General features: G+C 37.2%; 1 protein-coding gene across 1 annotated transcript in view; it reads left to right on the forward strand.

Moving 5' to 3' along the window:
* Positions 1-5,796: 5,796 nt before the first annotated feature.
* Positions 5,797-23,425, forward strand: part of LOC150078124 (uncharacterized) — a 78,136-nt gene continuing 60,507 nt past the window's right edge. The window contains exon 1 of the mRNA XM_090384199.1: positions 5,797-6,429. Coding sequence (XP_090240325.1) covers positions 6,247-6,429 — 183 coding nt within the window. The 5' untranslated portion in view covers positions 5,797-6,246. The remainder of the gene's footprint in view (positions 6,430-23,425) is intronic.

Here is a 23,425-nt window from a genome sequence, read left to right on the forward strand (position 1 = left end):
AGAAAGAATTCAAGTTCCTCGTGAAATTATCAGTTCCACTGTTTCCTCCCGACCTTTGCATTATCCCAAACCTGCATCTGTCTCATGTAATCCTGTTAAAGTTCTAAAAATGTGACCAATCTTCCCATAGCTGGCCTAGTCTTTCCGGTAGTATATTTGTCTTACTTCCTTGAGAAACTTGCGACGGTGACATTTTTGGTTTGCATCGGACTAGTCTCCTAGCGCATCTAGGTATAGAAGCGTCACGGGTCAGAGGATGGAGCCGTTTTGGGTGTTGTGCGTACCGAAAACAAGGTAAAACTAACAGAACGTTGGTAGAAATCACACACACGTGAGATTAAGGTAGGGGAATTCTATGAAATGGTTAGGCGAGGGATGCACAACGCATTAAAAAATCCCGAGGCAATGCAAGACGCTTTAAGAATATTAAACAAGTGAAGAACTCGTTTTAAGTCAGACAAAATTAGGACTAAGGTGTACTTTGATGATTGATGTACGTTATGATTAAATGTATTTCTCCACAAATTTAAGGAGTATTATTTTTATTTAGAATTTTTCATGTTTTACGAAAAGTATGATAACTGGAAAATTTTAAAAATATGAATATATAAAAATTTGAAAATATAATTATAATTTTCATTAATTTTATTTCATAATTTGTTCAGTAATTACAATTATTTTCATTAAATTTTAATAAAATTTCATTATATTTTTCAGCTCACAGCTGGAAAAAAAAAACTTTGCGTATGATGTTCTCATTAAATTTTCGTTATATTATATTTATACCAAAGGATTTACACATTTTAATTTCTAAATCAGACATTCTTTTTTTTTAAACTGAAGCAAGAAAAATATGGACTGCTTTCCCTATTCTCCAGAAGGAAATATAGTTGTTAACCTGATTCAACATAGAGTAGATTGAATACGCACGATTCATCTTCAGTGCGCCATACCTGTGTCGTCTTAGCAAACATTTCATTACTAGTCATGCTGAAATGTGTAGGCAAACAGCTTGTCTTCAACTTAGTAGACCATGTGAATGTGATCTAAATTGCGCTTGTCTTAGAAAGTGTTGCTTGTTGTTAAATCGATGGAACAAGTCTACCAAATTTAAAATCTACGTTATCCGTGCTGGACAAATAGACCGTGTTGATTTATGTGATTACTGTACGACTTTAGGCTGTTTTGGAATGCTCTTTTGTAAGAAGCAAAGCATAAAGCCTGTTGCGTCTTTAGCATTAAAACTAAAACTCATCTGCGGATAAACACACTTCCAGTTTTATCTGTAAATTCTCATAAAGTTTCGTCTTGTAGATGACATAAAGCTGTATACGGTTACTGTATATAAATATTGGAGTGCATGTAAACAACAAGGAATCTAATGCAAATAGAACACCATTCACTCCTTACAGTACCCTTACGTATCTGCCCACCACCTTTATATCGCATGGTACCAACATGTGATGCTGTTACTGATGGAACGTTCCATTTTATGAAAAGAGTGTACCTAATAAAGTGTCCACTCAGTGTATGTACACAACTCCACTATGTTCTGCCTCACCGAACCTGCATTTTCTAAAACGGCCATTCTCCCACTTTTAATTCAATATTTGCACTTCCAGTGGGTTTTTAAGATTTACTGTTCCAGCAATGTTTATATTTTAGATGCATCGTTTTTGATTCGGCTATTTGTATTTCGCCATTAGCCTGCCGAAATACACTCACGTTCATCAATGGGAGTTCTGTTCGGAATTTTTCAAGTGTTGAAACACATTTCGATATTTTGATGAGATACACTATTTATGGACACAGAAATTGCATAACGTGTCGCATCACATTAAAAACATGACTTTCAATATCGAACGGAAATCCCGTTAAGGAAAATCCGCAAAGCATATACTTACCAGTTTATAAAGTTTCAGTTTCCCATGCTTTTTAAACAATCCTATTACACGCTTTAATTTTGAAGGTATTTCGCTTTTATTAATGGGGAAAAGCACATGAGTCGAAATAAAACAAGCCTTTAAATAGAGTTGTATTGTACACTTCTTTTTTAAAAGTTTGCTACACGACTATAATAAGGAGGAAAAATAGGCGATTCAAGGTCATTCAATAGGCCTACCAACTCCATACTCACACAACGGAGTGAGTGTATGAGTTGGTAGAGCCACCTATTGTATTTCTTCTTGCTATAGTGAATTACTATTGAAGCCTGGCCTACATACCACAGCAAATAAAGTATAGCGCATGTGCACAATAATAAATAATAAATTTAGTTTTAATAAATACAGTATCTGGATATGTGGAGGATTTTTGGCTACATTTAATTATGGAGGCCCTGACAAGTTAGCACCTACCAGGTTGTCAATAATAATAATAATAATCACAAAATTGAAATTAAAATGTAATTAATAAATTGGTTAAATGCAAACCTTAGAAATATGTGATATAGTAAAAAATACAATCACTTTAAAATTCTGGAAAACAGAGACACACTTGGGTTGTCAATTATTATACAAAATTTATTATTCATGTATTCATATGGCAGTTTTATTGTCCATTGTGTCTTACACATTTTGGAGATCCATTCTTCAAGGGCTCATCTGTACTCTCTATTAGTTACAAATCTGGTTAGAGCGACGCCCAATTTTTCAAGAGTTTGAATCGTTGAAGCGCCTTAGTAGGAAGGAATCTGTCGCAGAGTTTCAGACGATTATTAATTGTCTTCAGTATTGAAGTAGAGCTTAGGACTAGTGGAGGTACATGATACTGAACCTTCATGGGTAGCTCTTTGAATATAATGACCATCCTACCCACACCAAGTGGAAAAGGTCTGGGTTCGAATTCCGTCAATGGCGCTAGGAACTTTTATGGGCTTTTTTTTTCTCCACAATGTAGCTGAGTCACTTGATCTCAGGAGGGAGAGAGAGAGAGAGAGTAGTATGGTTTTTTCTCCCAGAAAGTTGGATATCTCGTCCAGCAAACAGGCAGTCGACCATAGAATACACGTAGTTTCCACACACACACATACACGCCACTGGTACCAGATATCCCAAAAGCTGGGGACTTAATAACACCAGCGAGCATCTTGGAAGTCGTGGTGAGTTGCCTCAAACTAATTAAACAAGGTAGTCGTGGTATTCGTAGCTGATATGCTATTTTGTGGTTCATTTTGCATGGGAAGAGAGGATTTACTGCAGACTGCCCATTGCAGTATCCTGCAGTACCTGAATCATTGCCTAATGGATTTATTCCCAATTCGAGTAGCAGTCATAGCGTTGGTCCTCACTACCCCATGCTCGATTACCTAAATCAACAAGTTCGATGTATTTTTTTTTTTAAATTTCCGTCAAGGTAAAGCGGTATATACAGCTGCTCTCTTCATTACAAATCAAGTTGACTTGTTCTTTGCAGTTCAGTCAACCGTTCCTATTGAAATAAAAAATTTGTTCTTCTACTTGTAAGGGAAAAGATAATAAACTCTATAACAATTCATATGTGTATATAATGTTAATACAGCACTGTACAGTGGTGTTCTCACTTAATATCTTTTATAAAAACAGTTTTAAGATTCTGTGTCCCGTATCCGTACATTCTAATTATTTTTGAAGTAATTATGAAAACAAACAAGAGTCACGTGTGATCTCGGTAATTGGTGAATTCTCGGACGCCTTTACATTCATATTTGACGTCACATTATTAATATTTGCTGGTGTGTTTACAATTTACAATAACATTTACGCTGGAATCTTTTGTTATTTAAATTATTTAAATATTTTGAAATTAAGTGGTACAGTTGTTCTGTTAAAAAAAATTAAAAAAACCGGAATTAATGATAAATATTCATAATTCAAAATCATCAGAAATATAAAACGAAATTACAAATAAGGTAAACGCACATGAAAAAAAAAAAAAAAAAAGAAAAAAAAAAAAGGCACTTTCAGGATGAACATGACGGCCATGAAATGTCATCCCATAGGCATAGAGAAATCCACGTGTTGGAAAACTATGGCCTGAGGATGTTCATGGTGTTACGCTGCTGTACAAGTGGGTGGTCGCTCCATTCTGTGGAAGCTAGAGTCAATATCCTAGAGAAGATAGAATGGTTGCGTGCTGCATCTGAATTACAGAGCCGTTTTATTTGATGGTGAAGGTTCCAGAGTCCCACGGTAGACAGCTTATCGTTCTTTGTGATCAATGGGAAACAAGTAAAAAAAAAAAAAATCATCCTTCTTCAAGAAAAAAATCTTCATCAAAACTCTCAAGATGAAAAAAGATAAAAAAAAAAAAAAGATTGTATTGCAAAGCAAAAAAGGAAAATAACTGATTTTATTTTACATCTCAGCTTTTTATTTTAAAAATATTTTTAATTTCGCGGTTAACTTAAAGAAACAAAAGCACTTAAAGAAATTTATTGGCAGCGTGAGCGCACAGGTAGTAATCTGTCGCTTTTTTGGAGGAGGAGGAGGTGGGGTGTCCGGCTACAGCCCATTCCTTCACATCCATGTAGGCAGTTCAAAGCGTTATGAGCAACCCGAGTTTAAAACTAGCGTGTCACAAATTATAGTTTTTTAAATATCCGTTTTTAAGTAATATTCTATTTTTCTTATTGCTGTCTTATGCTTTTATCTTCCTCAAGTGCTTAAAAACAAAATTATAACCGAACATTATGTTAACAACTTTGTTGTAATAACTAAACTTATAACAGCTTATAAGCGTTATAACTCTGTATTTAACAATATTACTGTAGCCATTAATAAGAAGATTATTAGTATCTCGCAGGGCTGATTTTTGGGCGAAGCGACAGGGCGATAAACAATTGGGGACACTGAACTTCAGTATTTTTTATTATTTTTTTAATAATAATATTATATATTGAAAATGCGGCTTCTTCGTAACCTTCGATGATGAAGTATATGAAATGGTCCACTCTTATTTCTTGCGTTTACAATAAATGAAGGATGAAGGCCATGCAAGCCTACTATAAAACGTTTCTAACGATTGAAAAATAGCATTTCAGCGATTGAAAGATAAATAGAACACCCTGTAACTCGTGTATTTAAAACTTCTGAAATGCTACTTAAACTGACCTTAAACCCAAAAACACATAATGAACAGAATCTGCATAGTACAAGAGCGCATAAGGAAAACAAGTTGAGTAAATGGCATTACAAAGAATCCTATAATGATTAATATCACCGCAGTGAATTCACTGTTCCACTTGCTAGTCTCGTCCGCTTCCGCTTACATAGTTTGTTTTGTTTTCTTATGAATTACTTTTCGAACTTTCAGCATATAGTCTGACTTTGAGCAGAAGGGGACATAAAGGTCCTTGTGTCTGCCTCCAATTTCTGTTTGTTTTTCTTCTGATATCGGTACAATAGCCTACCTTGCCGCTATACGCGAATAAGTAACCTTCAGCCAAGCTTCAAGGCATCGGACCGCAAATATGCACACAATTCGTGCTTTCCTTTTACCTCCCGCTTGTTGCAAGCTAATAAAAATCCAGGCCATGGCCGTCAAATACATAAATCGAATGGTCGCTTGTGTTACTCTACAAGCGTGCAAGAGGGGAAAAAAAATTAAAGGAAGAAAAATAAAGAAAAACGGAAACGACACTGACCACCCCACTCCACGTGAATGTGGAGTTTACCTGCTTACTGTCCACGTGTCGACCGTGTTTATCCGAGTGAGCGAAAACCTGTCATTCGTTCCCATGCTCCTCTTCCAACTGTAGCCATTCTTTTGCAGTTAAGTAAGTGGCGTTCCATCACGTCAGTTCTGTTAGGTGAACGTTCCTGGGATGAACACTCTTTCGGCATGTCTTGAGTCTCGGATACGATCTGCAGCCTCGCGAGCAATAGAAAAGAGCGAGTGATGGCCACTATAATGATTTCCATTCGTGCATCCCAAAATCTGTAATCCGGCGAGCGAAGTGTGCTTCTATAGTTTCGATCAAATCACTTAAACGCATCCTGGAGGCAAGTGGGAGTCATAAAATTATTTTTCAAATGCGCACAAACAAACATTTTGAGGACACGATTATTTAGGACAATTACGGACGGCAGGAAACTTGCCGAACCTGCTTACCGGCAAAGTTTTCACTTATTCTTTAAGACTGTATGGCAGTAGGAAGTTGCAATTTCGCTCTGCGCGAACGTATTGAATAAACGGATATTTGCAGAGTTCGTTCCTTTTATGTTTACCAAACGATAAGCAATTGTGGTGAGAGAATTAAAACCAAAAATGGGGAACGTTCAAGTAGCAGAAAACCATCAGCAACCGACAATAGATGACCAAAATATGAACTCAAAATCAGATAATAAGGAAGATTTGAATTTAGATTTGATGGAAGTGGAATTAATGATCCCTTATCTCCCTCGTGTGAAATCGATAAAACGAAGTCGAGAAGAGAAAGAGAAAAACAGAGTAAGTACATTCACAAGTGTTAAATGGTTTTTTCTACATTTCACCAGTAATAGAGTAAAAAATTACCGAAACTGTGAAAATGGGAAATTGATTTAATAGCAAAAAATAATTTCAAAAATATAGTGAAAAATATTTACTGAACACATTGGGAGTAGTAATTTATCTGTCCGTTTTCCTGGTTATTTAACAGTATTATTATAATTTCTTTCATAAGTTGTAAAGTTCAATTTTCAATGCCACTATCGCTTGCTGTACTTAATAATGTTTATAAAAAAATTTACTTTTAAATAAATTACTAATTTTATTAGTTTACTTTAACTTATTTAACATGTTAATTAATAATTGCAAATTTAACGAGTCACCTTTCATTTTTTTTATAATTAAATTTAATGATAATATAAGATTATAATTAAACATTATAACATTATAATTAAATGATAATATAAGTTCCAAAAAAACAAAAAACAAAAAAAAAAAAACATCGTGATTGTCACTTATTGCTTATTTTAGCTTTATTTTAAATTGTTTTGCATAATATTCATAATCTAAACATTCTCGTTATAACTTAGATGCGTTATGAGATGCTATGCATCAATCCACTTTACAAATTTTATAAGTACGATTATTGAAGTTGTTGGTTTTAGGAACATTAGCGACTATGGCCATATTGCTCCGTTTATATTGTGTGTTATGAGGTCGATTTTCTGTTTGCTATACGAAAAGCCTGAGATTCGGGGATAAAAAAAAAACCATGCTGCCTGAGCCCAACTAACTCAGCACGTTGTGAAAAAAGTCCATAAAAATTTCCACTTGTCATCGAAGGGACTCCAACTCAGGTCGTTTCCTCCCAGTGGGGGGAGAATGGTGATCCTACCAACTGTGCTATCCACGAGGGCAATTATTATTGAAGTAATATGAAATACCATAAGCTAAACGTTGATGGTGTCCTTCTTGCTCAGACAAGAAACACACTTAAGGGGCATACATTTTAACTGAGGAAGGATGGCTGCAGAATAGATATCCGAAATTTTTTTTTGCAGCCAGGGGGTAATTGATTGTTGGAACAAACTTCCATCTGATGTTGTGGAAGTGGGTAGTTCGAATAACTAGACAAATTATTTGAGTGAATGAACAGATAATGTGAGATTTTTTTTCTGATGTGTATTTGCTTGCTTCCTTGCATCATTTGCCACTACTGATAATACTAAATTGGATTTTTAAAAACGCGCTTGGATTATTTAAAATCATTTACCAATGGCAAAGCTATAAATTCTAGGCCGCCCCCACTTGATTTTTAACAACCATACAAAGTCAGCAATCGGACTCTCTACTCCCCCTCCCCCATCTTGGGATCGGCCCTCGTGGTAGCACAGTTGGTAGAATCGCTGTACTCCCCACACCGGGTGGAAAAGACCTGAGTTAAAGTCCCGTCGATAACGGGAGAACTTGTCATGGGCCTTTTTCGAAACGAGGGTAGCATGGCTCTTTTCTGTGGGAAACTCGGTTTTTTCGTCCAGTAAACGGAAAATCGACCCCAGAACACATACAGTTTTCAGACCGTATATACAGAGCATTTGTTCATTGTATTATAATTGTTGTCTATGGTGGCACCTAGACAAATGGCCATCTCCACCATATATTCTGTCTTCTATGGAACATCTACAAAATAGGCCTGTAATGTAATGTAGGTGTTTGCGTGTGTATTAAATAATCTGTAAAAAAAAAAAAAAAAAAAAAAGGCCACTCTATCACAAGGGAGGAAATTACCCACAGGAGATGTTTGCCACCTGGTTCCCTGTCCCAAGGCTCTTAGAGCCGGACCTGGGTCTACTTTACTAACTGTGCATCAAGCAAGAACTTCACTCTCAATGGATGGAGTGCAATACCATTGAGCCATCACCACCACCCCCTGGCTGCCCACACCAGGAAGAAATTTAAAAAATAATAATAATTAATTAAATAAATAAATAATAAAATAATTAAAAAATAAAAATAATAGTATATACAGAGCAAAATGGCCTTAGTCACTGTTTCTTCTAAAATCCTAAATCAGCAATAACCGTGGTAGCGAGCTGGCGGTATGGTAGTTTCATCGCCGGATTTACGAATCCACGAAACATTGCTTATATGGAAGGTTCATCATGATGACGTAACATTTGGAAAAATTCTTAACCAAATCTGCTTATGTTATATTCGTTATGACCTGTAAGTAGTTTTTTATGTTTACTTAGTTTCACAATAAACTATTTTGAAAGTGATTACACTAATATAATCACTTTCATGACAATTATCATTACATAACTGTGTTACACATACATAACTGTCAGACGTTGTCATTATGTTATTCACTCATAATGTTATGTTATTCTGTCTATAACAGCAATTTCTTTTTTAATAATTTATAGCGCTGTCGCTTCAGCTGTCTAATGTTTTTATTTAAAAAACGTTCGAATTCTTTAAGTTGTTTCTGTATATTCTTAAGTTTAATGAATATAATTAGTTTTCATTCAGTTTTCAGACACCTTTTCTGCCCCCCCCCCGCCTCTAAGACAACGTTTATAAATAATTGTTATCAGAGATTACTGTTACAGATTTAATTCTAATTATGAAATAACATTAACTGTTTACACCAATGAGCCAAAACATTATGACCAGCGAGTCGTTATGCAAATCGAAGCAACTGCAGGTGAACTACGGCGCGTGCGCAGGTCGGGACACGGTACAAAAAAAAAAAAAAAACACCTGATACTGAGCTCCGTTAATCAGTGTTACTCTTGTTCTTCAGATGGGAAAGGACTTAAGCGAGTTTTACGATGGCCAAATTGTAATAGCCAGACGACTGGGTCAGAGCATATCTGAAACGGGACGGCTGGTGGGATGCTCACGGTCAGTCGTGGTTAGTAGCTATCGAAAGTGGTCCGAGGAGGGGAAACCCACGAACCGCCGGCGAGGTGTTGGACGACTACGACTCATCAATGCTCGAGGTGAGCGAAGGCTCTCCCGGATGGTACATGGCAACAGAAAGGCGACTGTGGCGCAACTCGCCGGTAATTGGAATACTGGTAACGAGTATACCGTGTGTTGTGACACATTACTTCTACATCGAACCCTACTGAAAATGGGGCTGCGTAGCCGCAGGCCGCTCCAAGTGTCCATGCTAACCACGGTTCACCGGCGACAGCGCCTACAATGGGCACGCGATCATCGAAACTGGACCTTGAGTGATTGGAAGAAGGTCGTCTGGTCCGATGAATCACGTTTCCTGTTGCACCATGTGGACGGCGAGTACGTGTGCGTCGTTTACCTGGGGAAGTGATGGCGCCTGGATGCACCATGGGACGAAAACAAGCCGGTGTCATGCTTTGGGCGATGTTCTGCTGGGATACCCTGGGTCCAGTCATCCATGTATCAGGCACTCTGACTTCTACCACCTACCTAAACATCATTGCTGACTAGGTACAGCCTTTCATGGCAACGGTCTTCCCCTCTGGCGGTGCTGTCTTTTAGCAGGTTAATGGGCCATGCCACACCGCCCAGATTGTTCAAGACTAGTTCGCGGAAAATGAGGAAGACTTCCAGGTATTGCCCTTGTCTGCGCTGGTATCACAGTGGCAGCGTCACCATCCTTCCCACACACTAGTGGAAAAGGCCCGGGTTCAAATCTCGTCGATGACGCGAGGAACTTTAATGGACTTTTTTCACTCCGTGGCTGAGTTAGTCGGTCTCAGGCATAGGTAGCAAGGTTTCCCCGGAAACTGGGGTTTTTCGTCCAGCAAAACAGACAAATCGACCATAGAACGCACGCAATTAACAGACATAAGACACACAGCACCGCAGATGAATTAAATTATTCGGGTGGCCTAAATATAATAGGTTTTTTTTTTAGGTATTGCCCTGGCCTCCAAATTCCCCAGACATCAATTCCAATCGAGCATCTCTGGTTTGTGTTGGAACAGAAACTCCGATCTGCGGCGTCTCAACCACGGACCTTACAGGAGTTAAAGGATGCTGGTTATGTGTTGGTACCAGATACCACAAGTCACATTTAGAAATCTTGCAGCGTCCATGCCTCACCGGGTGTGAGCTGTTTTGGCTGCACATAGAGGACCAACATCATATTGGGTAGGTGGTCATAATGTTTTGGCTCATTGGTGTATATCGTAATGGTTCAAAAAGTGTTTCTTTGTCCCATTCTAATCGATTGCGATAGTAATAAATAAGCAAACCAAAGTATAAATTCCGGTTTGGGTATTTCTAATAAACTTTTCATTTATTAAATATGTAATTAATGTAAAGTTTTTGCATTTCTAACAAACTTTGTGGTCTGGTAATAAAGGTCGCCAAGTTTCTTTTTTGTCGCCAATATAACTACAGCAAATATAAAAACAACAGGCGGTTCGAGATCAGTGACTAGGCCTTTTCTTCCATAGGGTTATGGCGCCTCCTTAGCCAGGTGGGCAGGAGCAGCAGTGCGTAGCACACACTTCTGGATTAGACTGGGGTTCGAGCCCGTGCCCACCAAATACGGAGGATGCGGAAAGGTCAGGGAATGACCACCGCATATCCCCGGAGCAATATGGCCTTAGTTGCTAATGCTCCTAAAAACCAAATAACAACAACCATAACGTTAGTGAGAATGGGGATTCGAAGTGACCTTGAGCTGTTTGTTGTTTTTCTCTACTTAAGTTCATGCAAATGACAAACTGCACCGCTATTTATAATGTCAGCAAAAACCTCGGGTGTGTGAAATTAAATCTACTGTTTGTGTGCATCACTAAGTCGTAAGAGATTAACCGTAGATTTAATGAAGCATAAATGTTTCCAGCTGTACCCACACGTGCTATTTCTCTTCGATCTCATATGTTCTAAATCGGTATGAGCTGAAATTTGCAAAGAACAGTTTGCATAAGTTACAAAGTTTACTGAATGAAATAGCACTAAAATAGAAATTCAAGGCTATAATATAGATAAACGCTTTAGAAAAATTATAAGAGGTGTGTAGAACTACTTGTCGCTTCATCTGTTTTTGCGGCCAGTAGGATTTAAATTGCGTAGACAATGTAATGGTCTTCATTCCCATAACAGAAAAACTTTCCTTTGCAACGAGCTGCTCTGGTACCACTTTGTTTTTTGCATGGCGGTTTCTTAAAGGCAAATCTTTATTAAAACAGTATTTATTAGTAGCATCGTTGATTGAAGTACTGGATTCCTTTCTTAATGTTTCCGGATTGTAAAATGCAATTATTATTATTTTGTAAAATATGGCAGTTTTTAATAATCTGGGTTTGTAAAATTATATTAGTTTCCTCTAATATTATTTTAATTGAGTTTAATTTTAAATTTACCCACCCACCTCAGAGGTAAATTTAATGAATTTATTCGCTCGATTAAAATCCAGAAGGTCCAGAACGCTAGTTTTCTTTCCAACTGCAGCTATTTCCTTGTTATTCTGTATATTATTATGCAAGTCTGTTTAACCACTTTTTGTTTTTCATTTGCAACTGAGGTCAGATTTAATTGCTGTATTGTCTTAATACCCGGAGACTTTTTCAAAAGACGATTTTTTGTTATTTTGCTTTTCGTTATTCATATAATGGCTTGTTTATCCAAACCATTTGAATAATTTTTCTAGGTCTAGTCAAAGCGGCATACCCTGGTTATTATCCTTGAGTTTTCTCTCCGCCTTTGCATCGTCGGTAAACTTTGATATCAAACTTTCATCAATCTCCTTAATGAATATCAGAAATAATAAGAAGAGATCTGGTACATAACACTATTGTGAGCCTTCATTCGTGACTCTGGTCTATTCAGGGCAACAGTTGTTCATACCCAGTCTTCTACCACGTAATGTCTTTCTATCCATTGTAGTAGCTTCCCATTAATGGCACTTTGCAGAAAGAACGTTCGCGTGGGACTGTATCAAAAGCGTATTAAAGTTGCAGATATATTTAATGGAACATGAAAATATTGAGTATTCAGTATTTAAAAATGAAAATAGGATACTTAGGATATACAGTAAAATGTTAACACACACTTAAAACAGTTTTTGATACATTGAAAACAGTAACAATTGATTTTTATCAACGTATCACTTGTTTCTATCGTATAGCAGATACCATGTACAGAGTAAAATTGCTGAACCCACAACATAAATTCCAACGGTCCTTTCTTTTGATATCGCTGTAATGATCAAGTTACTGCATGCTTGGTCGGTCATTTCACCAATTCAACCATGTTTATAAAGGGTTTATTATCTGGAAAAGTGCTGCCGGCAGCATGAAAGAGCAGAAAGAATTTATCGATGGATATAAAGATTAATCTGTGTTTTTTTTGAAAAATTAAGAATGCACATACTCACTCATGAAAGCATAAACGAAACACGTGCCTCCTATTTGGTCGTAAGGATGAGCCTTCCATCTGGGGTGCTTCCCACAATAAGGTTGGATAAGTGGAAATGCCAGCGGTGAAAAAACCATAAATCAAGGACTATTTTTATTACCATAAGAAATAGGATTTCCCACGTCATTAAACAGAAAATTCCACGTTCATGTTTGGTAACGTGTTTGGAATGGAATTTCTAAACCGTTTACACACAAAGACCGGAAAGAAACATTGTTTTCATGACAAAGACTATATGCTTGATTGTCTAACCAACATGCTTGAGCCTCAAAATAAGACTAAAGAATGATAAGAAGAGGGAGTAACAGCACCCATTGCTCCTCTTGCTTCATCGTTAACATGATTGTGTTTGCCTGTTGACAGCTTTCAGTTTCTTCGGATTTCAATTGCCTCTACGTCTTCAACCACTGATTCTTCCTCTACCTTTAAAAATCCTAGCTTACAGAAGCGATTTTGAATTGTGGTGGGGATTCGTTAATGGTCAAAACAGTTTGACTGTTTTCAGTGCTTCCGAACAGAAAACGATCGTAAACTGTGGCTTCTGTTGAGTGCAAGTTACTGTTCGGTTCCTACGAGAGCAAAATTTACGAATGAGCCCTTGATCGATTGTGAAACTAAAGTTTCCACATTTAATAGGATGTGGTTTTGTTCTGTAATCATTTTAGAAGTCTGCTTTGCCACCATCCCGAAAAACAGTTTCACCTTACTACTTTCATATTTGTACATTTTGAATATTTTGGATTTTTTTTCGTGATATAACTTTTTTTTTTCGTTACTATTAACTCATTTGTAAGTACACTTAATGGATACTTTAACAGGTACGCCTGCCTAATAGTGATTAGATCTCTTTTTAGCACTCAGGACAGCCATTGTCGGTAGCACAGTTGGTATAATCACTGTCCTCCCTACGTCGGGTGAAAAAGACCAGAGTTCGAATCTCGTCAATGACGCGAGGAATTTTTATATGTCTTTTTCATAACATGGCTGAATTAGTCGGTCTCAGGCAAGATAGCATGGTTTTTATCCCGGAAACGCAAGTTTTTCGTCCAGTAAATAGCAAATCGACCACAGAATACACGCAATTTATAAACATATTATATACGGCGCAATATGGCCATAGTTGCTGATGAACCTAAAATCCAACAACGCTCGGGACAGCCCCTGAATTTGCCGTGGCATGGACTCAGTGAGGTGTCGAAAGTGTGTTACAGGGATGCTGATCCATATTGATCCACAGTTGCTGCAAGTTGGAAGGTTTCCAAAAAGTGAATTCAACCTGCCGTAGTAAACTGAATTCATTCCCATGTTTCTGGAACAAATTCTGCGCAATTCTGGCCTTGTGACACGACGCATTATCCTGTTGGTTGGAAGAACCTTTTCGCAGATGGCTACATTGCAACAATGAAGGGATGCGTCTGGTCGGAAACAATTTCCAGATAACCTTTGTCATCCAAACGTTGTTCCATTAGTATATAGGGGCCAATGTGTACCTCGAAAACACTTCCAACACCATTACACCTTCACCGCCAACCTGCATTATTGACCCTTAGCAAGATGAGTCTAATTTGTCTCCCATTGGTCTCCTTTCATCTGTAGAAAGTACAGTCATTTATTCCGGGAAATTGTCAAGCCATGGAGGAGCCATTGACAAGTTTTGTCAATGGCTCCTCCGTCATCATGTCCAGAATCCTGGTTTTGTGAATAGCCGGATACAGTTGACTGATGAAGAGATCTTAGTGCAGTCATTGACTCCAGCAGACTGATCTCCAGCAGTTAATCCGACCATACGTTTTGTCCTCCGTGACTGTATAGTGATTTCGCCACTTGGCACTCGTTTAGACAGGTCTGAGTTCGAGTTCCGTCGTAGACTTGAGGAATTTCTAAAGCCTTCTACAATGGGCACTGTAGTTAGCTGATCTCAGCCGAAGGAAGTAGAATTCTCTGTGAGTTATTTTCGGTTTTTCAGCCCGCACGACCTGCAAGTTATTGTTGTTATTTGGTTTTTAGGAGCATTAGCAACTAAGGCCATATTGCTCCGGGGATATGCGGTGGTCATTTCGTGACCTTTCCGCATCCTCCGTATTTGGTGGTCACGGGCTCGAACCCCGACCTGAAAGTAAACTCTCGAATGCCCTGATGCGCCTAAAATCCAACAGTAACAGCCGCACATTCATCCATGGCAACTGATCTGCTATACTTGCGGACACATTTTGGAAGATATTTTTCTGCGTTTGCTTGACGATATTTCTCTCTGGAAAAGATGTGTCATGTCATGTGATTCATGCGCGTTGGCCCTCCTGCCCTTATCTTGATAAAATAAAATAGTCTTTATTAGTAGTGTTCGAGTACATAATGCAGTTTACAGTATTGTACAACTACCTTTACAGGAACAGTACGTTACCTATCCACTCAGATAAATGGATAGATAAATCAAAGAACAGGCAAGCTATGGGAATAGGTGGGAGAGGCTGGTGCTTGGCCAGCATAGTTAACCGACTTGAGCCCCCATTGTTAGTGTATTGTTAGTATTTTAGTGTACCAAACAGAAGTTCGAGATATCGAAGAATTACCGCGACGAATAGAATGTTTAACCTTCAAGTGTAAGGCTTATTATGTTTGCATGCCTTTTTAAAAAGACATAAAGCGTTTTCGGACACATTTTATGGCTTTTTTTTTTTTCTTATTTTGTACCCTAGAATACGTGTCAGGAAACTACCCCTATTTTAAATCATTATTTGACCAAATAAAAACATAACTCGCTGAAAAGTAGCATTCGATGTACATTGTAAAATGATGATTTAAACTGAATTCCTAATAAAAAATATCTTACAGTTGCTGTTAACGAATGTAAGTTCATTCCGCTTTACAAGTATTATATAGTATCTATATATTTGTCATCCCCAAGTGCCAAACGAAGATCCCTCAAGCGGGCAGACGACGAACTAGCATATTAATGCATTTCAACTGTGTGATAATCTTTTTCGTATCTTTAATTTATTATTAGAAAAGATCTTTCCTCCCCCCACCTCTTTCTCTCTCAGAAGTTTTCGAGGCATATATCTAATATAAGCAAGCAAGTCCTGGTTTCATTTGGAATTGCAGCATGCTTCCAATTGTTCCGGCTATTTGGGAAGTCACTGACACAAAGCCGCACACGTGATGGATCCACGAAGACTTCCTCGCAGCCTTCAGTACACCGCCTGAATGAAGAACTAAATTGAGCGAGACAAGTTTCGAGTAACTTGCACAGCTGGAATCTGTAAGCAGACGTCGTCTGGCCTTGCGTAATGAGAACGCCGACATTCTTACTGACAGTCGTTCGGTAGTACGTGCCCAACTCCCTTAAGTACAATATTCTATTCTATGTGTAACGTGTTCTTAATATTAGCCCGATTAACTCGAAATTTATGACAACCAAAAGGGCCAATCGTTATTTGGTGACAATGACCTTTCACATATCATATTTCTTCGTATTAATTCATACACTAAGTGGGAGGTATACTTTGGAGGTTAATATGGATTTTAAGGCAGCAGGGCAACTGATTCGATGAATGACAGAAATTTTATCAGTTAATTCTAATAAAATTCAGTTATTGCAAACAATGGAATATTGAACTTAACGTACCTAGTCCGTCCCTAGTCAAGACAAAAAAAAAAAAAAAAACTAACAAAAATAGCAGATTCTTCTTTTCCAAATCATAATCAATTGGTGTTGTTTGGTAAAACTTTTCTTAAGAAAGCTCAAAGGCTTCTGAGGGTTGCGATTTGTTGAGAGGGCCAGGATACTAGTCTACTGCGACAAATCCACTGGTAAGGAAATTGATTATTGAGGCATTTTTCTAATCTGGTTTGTATAATAGGAATGGGGGCGGACGCGATCAAACTGAAATCAAGTACGTCGATGAAAGGCAAGTGGTAAATTGCCCAAAAAGTTTTCAATGGCCTTTGCGGTAATTTTTTTTTTATAAACTGCCAATTATTTGTCGTAATTGGCAGTTTATAAAAAAATTATAAACTGCCTTGGTAAAAAAACACCGGACCAGTCGGTTTCCAATTCCGTCACACCAGATGTGACCAAAAGTTATCGTATTTTTCGGACCATAAAGCCCTCTTGGGTTGCACAGTTGGTAGGATCGCCGTCCTCCTCACACCGAGTGGAAAAGACCTGAGTTCGAATCCTGTCGATAACGTGAGTAATGGGCCTTTTATGGGCCTTTTTCACAACGTGGCTCAGTTAGTCGGTCTCAAGCGAGGGTAGCTTGCCTACCGGCCTAGCCAGGCGGGTAAAGTGCCTACCTGGCAATCCAAAGGTCGCGGGTTCGAATCTCGCCTCGGGCTTGGATCAAAGTACTGCAAAAACCTTGGGAGGTCATTATGGCCACAGAAGCCGATGTGCCAACAACTACAAAAAAGAAAAGAAAAAAGAGGGAAGCTTGGTTTTTTATTCCGGAAACTGGTTTTTCGTCCAGCAAACAGAAAATCGATCTCAAAACACAAACAATATACACGGAGCAATATGGTCTTTGTCGCTGATGCTCCTAAAAACATCAACAGTATGTAAACCCTAATACAACAACAGTATGTATTTAATTTTTAAGGCGATTCGTTGAAATCATATCGCACCATTTATACCTCATATTAAAAAATATTGGTCAATTGGAACCCCCATACTGGCATTCAAACCGCGATTTCTTAGGAAAGTAGATTACCCAATGGACCAATCCTGCAGTATGGATTAACATTTTGGCGTATGGCTGGCGAAAGCCGTTCTGTGATATAGGAATCAGAGCTACTGTATTATCTGATAAAAACATCTTTTTAATTACATTAGACAGAAACAAACATGAACATAAATGTAGTTATGTTTTGTCTTCGTTAACAACAAAGAATTTACCTGCTTACCAATAAATAAATTTTATCTTATATTATTAAAGAAAAAAACTTAAGCAAAATAGAATACGATAAGTGGCACATATGAACATTAAAATCATATTTTTATATATCTTTTTAATGTTCACATAAAATCTACTTTTTAGATCCAGTAAAATCACAATAGTAATCCCTTCTGAAGGGGTTATTACTGTGTTTCTGCGGAATGTGAAAGTTACCGTGTTTTTCGGACCATAAGGCATACCATGTTTTAGAAGACAGCTTTTTGGAAAAGATATTTTACTGTATATATCTGAAATACAAATTTGCAAGTGCGTACTAAACAAAATGCCAGTGTATAACGAAGCTTTTGCATATCGTATAAAGACATCATTGTATGTGTTCGGAAGTAGAAGAAATTTTTTGAATTAAAAAAGTGTCTTATGGTCCCGAAAATATGGTAATTGTTTATGGTCCTACAAAAATTTTATTTCAAATAAAGGCGTTTCGATGTAGTGTAAAGTTCGGGAACCACTGCCTTCTGTTATTTTGAGCAATTTTTATTTATCGCAAATAATTTAGTTTAGTTTTGAGTTAATCAACTGCCAGACTCCAACTTTTTACGAAAAATGCAACCTAGGGTAAATTTCACAATTTCGGTTAACACAATTTACACAATGATTCGAAACCACTGCCCTAAACAAAATTGGAACAAGGTATGAACGTGCACCAATTCTGGTTCAATATAAACGCAGTTATACTTACTCGGGAGATTTCATATAAACCCCGATTACAAATAAAAATTAAAATGAAAAAAATAAACTTACAGCTGTTGGATTCTCTGACGAGGCCACTCCTACTTACGCATAACTCACATTTTATTCTGATAAGGTGATCGATCATTCAATCGACTGAATTACTATAATCGCGAGAGAAAATTCTGTGGCTCTTGTGTGGCACTTGTGTCAATAAATAGTTGTTATCAAATGGGCATTCAAACAAGTACTGGTAAGGGAACGATGACGTGAATTAGGGAGACTTTGATCCTCGATTATAAATAATGGCAGAGCTCTCCTTTGCCCCGTATCTCATTACATACTTCAATCAGGCTACCAGCTCTCTCGTTTGATTTTGATATTTCGTTTAACGACATTTCTATTTGGCAAGCAAGAGTTTTATCATCCCTATCGGGAAGATTGGAACTTTTCTGAATGGATTAGTGAAATTCTCAGGAGAGCAAAATTTATCGGTCTGTGACCAAGTTCCACTCAAACAGAATTCGGAACATCAAGAGACACTTTCCCTACATTATAAATATCAGAAACTGCAAACACGACTTACCGAACAACATTTCAAAATAATTTACGCCACTGGTCTTAAAAAAGAATAATACCACTTAGCATCTGAGTTTTGTTAGCTGATATATTTAAACTCTCGTTAGCTGTAAGTTAAATTTGCTTTATTGTTAAAAGGTATTTTAAGTTACGTAAAATATACTGGTATGTCTGCCAGTTCCTTAATAGTAATTTCGGAAATTAGCCACTGTACTTTGTGCGAGCATATTATAATAGAAAGGGTGTATACCCACCTGCTAATCGAGGTGCCTGCAATAATTCAATAGTAGTGTGAAACCATATTTAAAAAAACCCGAATAAATTGATAACGAACTAGGACATAATTAAATAACTAATCTTTGAATTCTTTCCTTCCTTCCTTCTTGGATAATCAAATTTCAACTGGATTTTGATTCACGGACGTTACCAGTTAGCTCTAAACAACAACAAACAAACAAACCCGTCTGAATTGTATGTGTTCAAAATTGGAGCATTGGATACTCATCAGTTTTTTTGAAAAAGAAGAGAATAGCCAAAAGTTATTCATTAACGTATTACATCTGTATATAGTGATGCTGCCCTTTCTAAATGCCAAATAAAATTTTGGTCTAAGTAGTTTAAATAGGCTCGAGAATCCACCTAAGATGACCCCTGCTCAGAACGACCAATGGACGGGACAACTCCAGAAGTGTGCCAAAAAATTTAAGACCTGGTTAAGCAGGATGGATAGATATATTAACGTGTCTATGATTTCTAGAGAACGTAATGTTTCTGAGGGATCGTTACTGATCTTCCTCTATGAAACTTGGTCATGTTCAAGGTTGCTCGCATTTCTTCAAAAACAGTGCAGGGCTCAAATTTGTGAAGAAAAATTACACATGTATAATGCAGATCCACAAGAGTTTCTTTTAAATTGTAACTTGTGATGAAACGTGGAGTCATCATTGGGATCCGGAAACAAAACAGGAATCCATGCATTGGGAACACCATGATTTATTACCACCGCCAAAAAATTCAGGACTTCTTTGCTGGAAAGATCATGCCACTGTTTTGTGGGATATGGAATTATTTTGATGGACTACTGTATATACAGTATGCCTCAAAAGAAGACAATCACTGGAGATGCCTATGCTGCTGTTCTGAATATTTAAAAGGCACAGAGCAATCACTGCACTAAGAGATTGCGGATTCCTGACCACGAGTGATTATTCCCTCTTCAGAAATCTGAAAAAAACATCTGCGTGGGCATCATTTTCAAATGACGACGATCTCAAGGAAGCTATAAATTACTTTTACAGAACAAATACTTCTTCTTCTTCTTCTTCTTTTTTTTTTTTTTTTTTTTTTCAGCTATTTCCTCTTTGCCCTCGAAATGGAGGACATGCGTTGAATTCAAGAGGATATATATTGAGAAAACTTTTTAAAAAATAGGCTATGTTTTTTCTTTATTACCGAGGTAGATAACTTTTTGAGTGACCTCGTAAAATACATTTAGCTTTCTAAATGACAACAATAATGATCCTTAAGAAACTAGTATTCAAATCAAATATTAACAAGACAAAAAACGGCTGCCAAGTATTCTTATTTTCTCATCTTTTATTTGAAAATAAAAATACAGTCTCAATATAAGGGGAATCAAATACGATTGGATCACATCTGTTGAACCAAACTTCTATCGAATATCATTACAAAAATACTGTAATAATAACAACTTCGAGGGAACTCGTTTCATTTAGGTCCTCGTGGGTAGCACAGTTTGTATAACCCCGTCCTCCCCACACCGAGTGGAAAAGACCTGAGTTCGAATTCCGTTAATGACGCGAGGAATTTTTATGGGTCTTTTTCACAACTTGGCTGAGTTAAGCGGTCTCAGGCGAGGATAGCATAGTTTTTCCGTCCGAAAACCTAGGTTTTTCGTCCAGCAAACAGCAAATCGACCACATTAACACACACCTAATTTACAGACATACTATATACGGTGCAATATGGCCTAAGTTGCTGATGCGCCTAAAACCCTATGACTCTAACAATTTTCGTTTAGAATTACGTTACTGTTTGCCAGAAGCGGAAGTAAATGGATGGTTAAGGGTGTGCACGTTTCAAACTATCAAATAAGAGATTTATGAAGCAGACATCGATGAACATAAACGAAGGATGTAATACCTTTTTAACCGCATAACTGCAGCTCCTATGAATACTAATCGCTGTCTTTCTCCAGCACTCATAAAAACCTTGAAAAGGTTCACTGCTTGAACGACAGCTCCTAACAATTTACCCTACCCTACCCTCCCTCCCTCTTTACCAGATTTTCTAGATCTTCCATTACATCACATTACAACTATTTGAAAGCCAGTTCACTCTTCCTGAAATATCTGGTCAGAAAACTCATTTATTCTTCTTTTTATTTCGTTTTTCTTTTATCAATCTGACAGGAGTCAGTTTGTTTCGCCAATAATTCTTACCTAAGGGCACACATAACCTTCGCTTTCTTTCGCATTTTACTACTCTGCTATCACCAAATATCTTTCTACAACAGAGGATGCTAATAAGCCTATTATTATTATTATTATTATCTAAGAAATAATGCATCCAACCTTGCTTTATATCAGTGGTGCTCTGGAATGCACAAATTTATGTTTTCTTATTGGTATGATTACAAGTCGACAACCCTGTAAATCATTGAACACAGAACCTACTGCGGTGAACTTTGGTACAAACTGCAGCATCGAAATTTAATTTGGACAGGTACAATACTTTTGTAATTTGTGCTTCTTCGTTTCCAATTTTAAATGGTCAACATAGAGGCATTTTTGTGACTTTAATGGTTGGAAACATATACTCGAACATCATCTGTAAATATATCAAGAGAGGATTAGCAGTGGGAAGTAGATTAGTATGAGAGTTTGCATTTGTGAGAGTGAGTCACAGGTAAAAATACAGGTGTTCCCAAGGCCGATGAAAGAATCGTGCTTCCATACACATTCTGAACAGCTCAGTTCTGTAGATAATATACCAAAAAAGCCTATGATGATGCGCTGTCTTCTTTGATGTTTAGAACCAAGATATATAAGAAATGCAAGAATTCAAGTATAAGAAATGCAAAAAAAAAAAAAAATAAATAAATAAAATAATAAGTATTTTTGAATACTTCGTCGCAAAGTACGCATAAGAATCTCTTTGTAATCGAGTCTTTGAACTAGCTTTTTTGATTGTATATAAAAGGTAATTTTTTGGTCTGAACACCAGGGGGCGATTTTGAATTTTTGGGGCTCAAGCGAAAATACGATCTTGATTAATTATATCAAAATACGATTATATCATATATTGCATCTGATATATCACAAATTGCAACATGAAAGTATATTGCATCTAATCTGTAATTCTCCCAAACAGGCCTGAAGATGGATTTCAGAGTAGAAGTCCCAAACGTAGCCAATATTATTTAATTATTGGGACTGTTTAGATATGATTGTATCAGTTTACGTTACCAATGAAATAATGAAACAACAGACTTTGAAAACGAACTATAGCGGTATATTTCTGTAGAGAGAAATGTATTTACTTTGGTGGTAATTTCTGCCCTTTCATACCGTGTGGAAAAGACTCAAACTCGAATCCCGTCTCAATGGGAGTTCTTTTGGCTTTTTTCGTGCACCTTGACCCAGTTATACGACGTCTGACGAGAGTTTCACGTCTTTTTCTCCCAGAAACTCTGGATTTTCATCCCCAAAAACATACAAATCGCGATAGAATATGCATAGTCTATAGACACTATATAGTGATGGTTCGTGGAAGCAATGACGCGTGCCTTGGCGTAAATTTTAAAGTCGACCAACCTGCTACAACCAAACGTTAAGTATGGCCTTATTATAAATGGCCCATATTCTGGAGGCCTCAAGCAAGCCGCTTATCCCTCATATGCCATTGCCGAACACACTCTGTTTCCTTTGATTCCATGAAACGTAATTTTAACATTTACAAAATCTTAATTTTGGAAAGATTATAGCTAGGTGTAAGCATAGATTAACTGTTTTATGTAAATGCTCACAAAACGTAAAAATAGACGACTCTTCCAAGAAATGTTTTTTATTGTTCGTACAATTTTATTGAGTTATTACAATGACAAATCTATTATTGTGCACCATTTTGTACCAAAATAACAAGATCAGATTCGACTTATATTTTTGTAATTTGGTCAAATAGACAAATCTTCTTGACTTGAAATGATCAGTGGAAAAAACTGTGGATTAAAAAACAAGGGTATAGATATTACATTAAAACCGCTAGATAAGTACAATGTGGGACGGGATTAGACTTCGTCTCCAAGTTGCAACTAATTTAGCTTAAGGAATCCGTTCGAAGGAATCGTACAAGGAATCTGTTCGCTCTTGAGT

The sequence above is a fragment of the Mastigoproctus giganteus genome, chromosome 11 (assembly GCF_048544385.1).
Source record: "Mastigoproctus giganteus isolate SK-2022 chromosome 11, ASM4854438v1, whole genome shotgun sequence".
Taxonomy (NCBI): Eukaryota; Metazoa; Arthropoda; class Arachnida; order Uropygi; family Thelyphonidae; genus Mastigoproctus; species Mastigoproctus giganteus.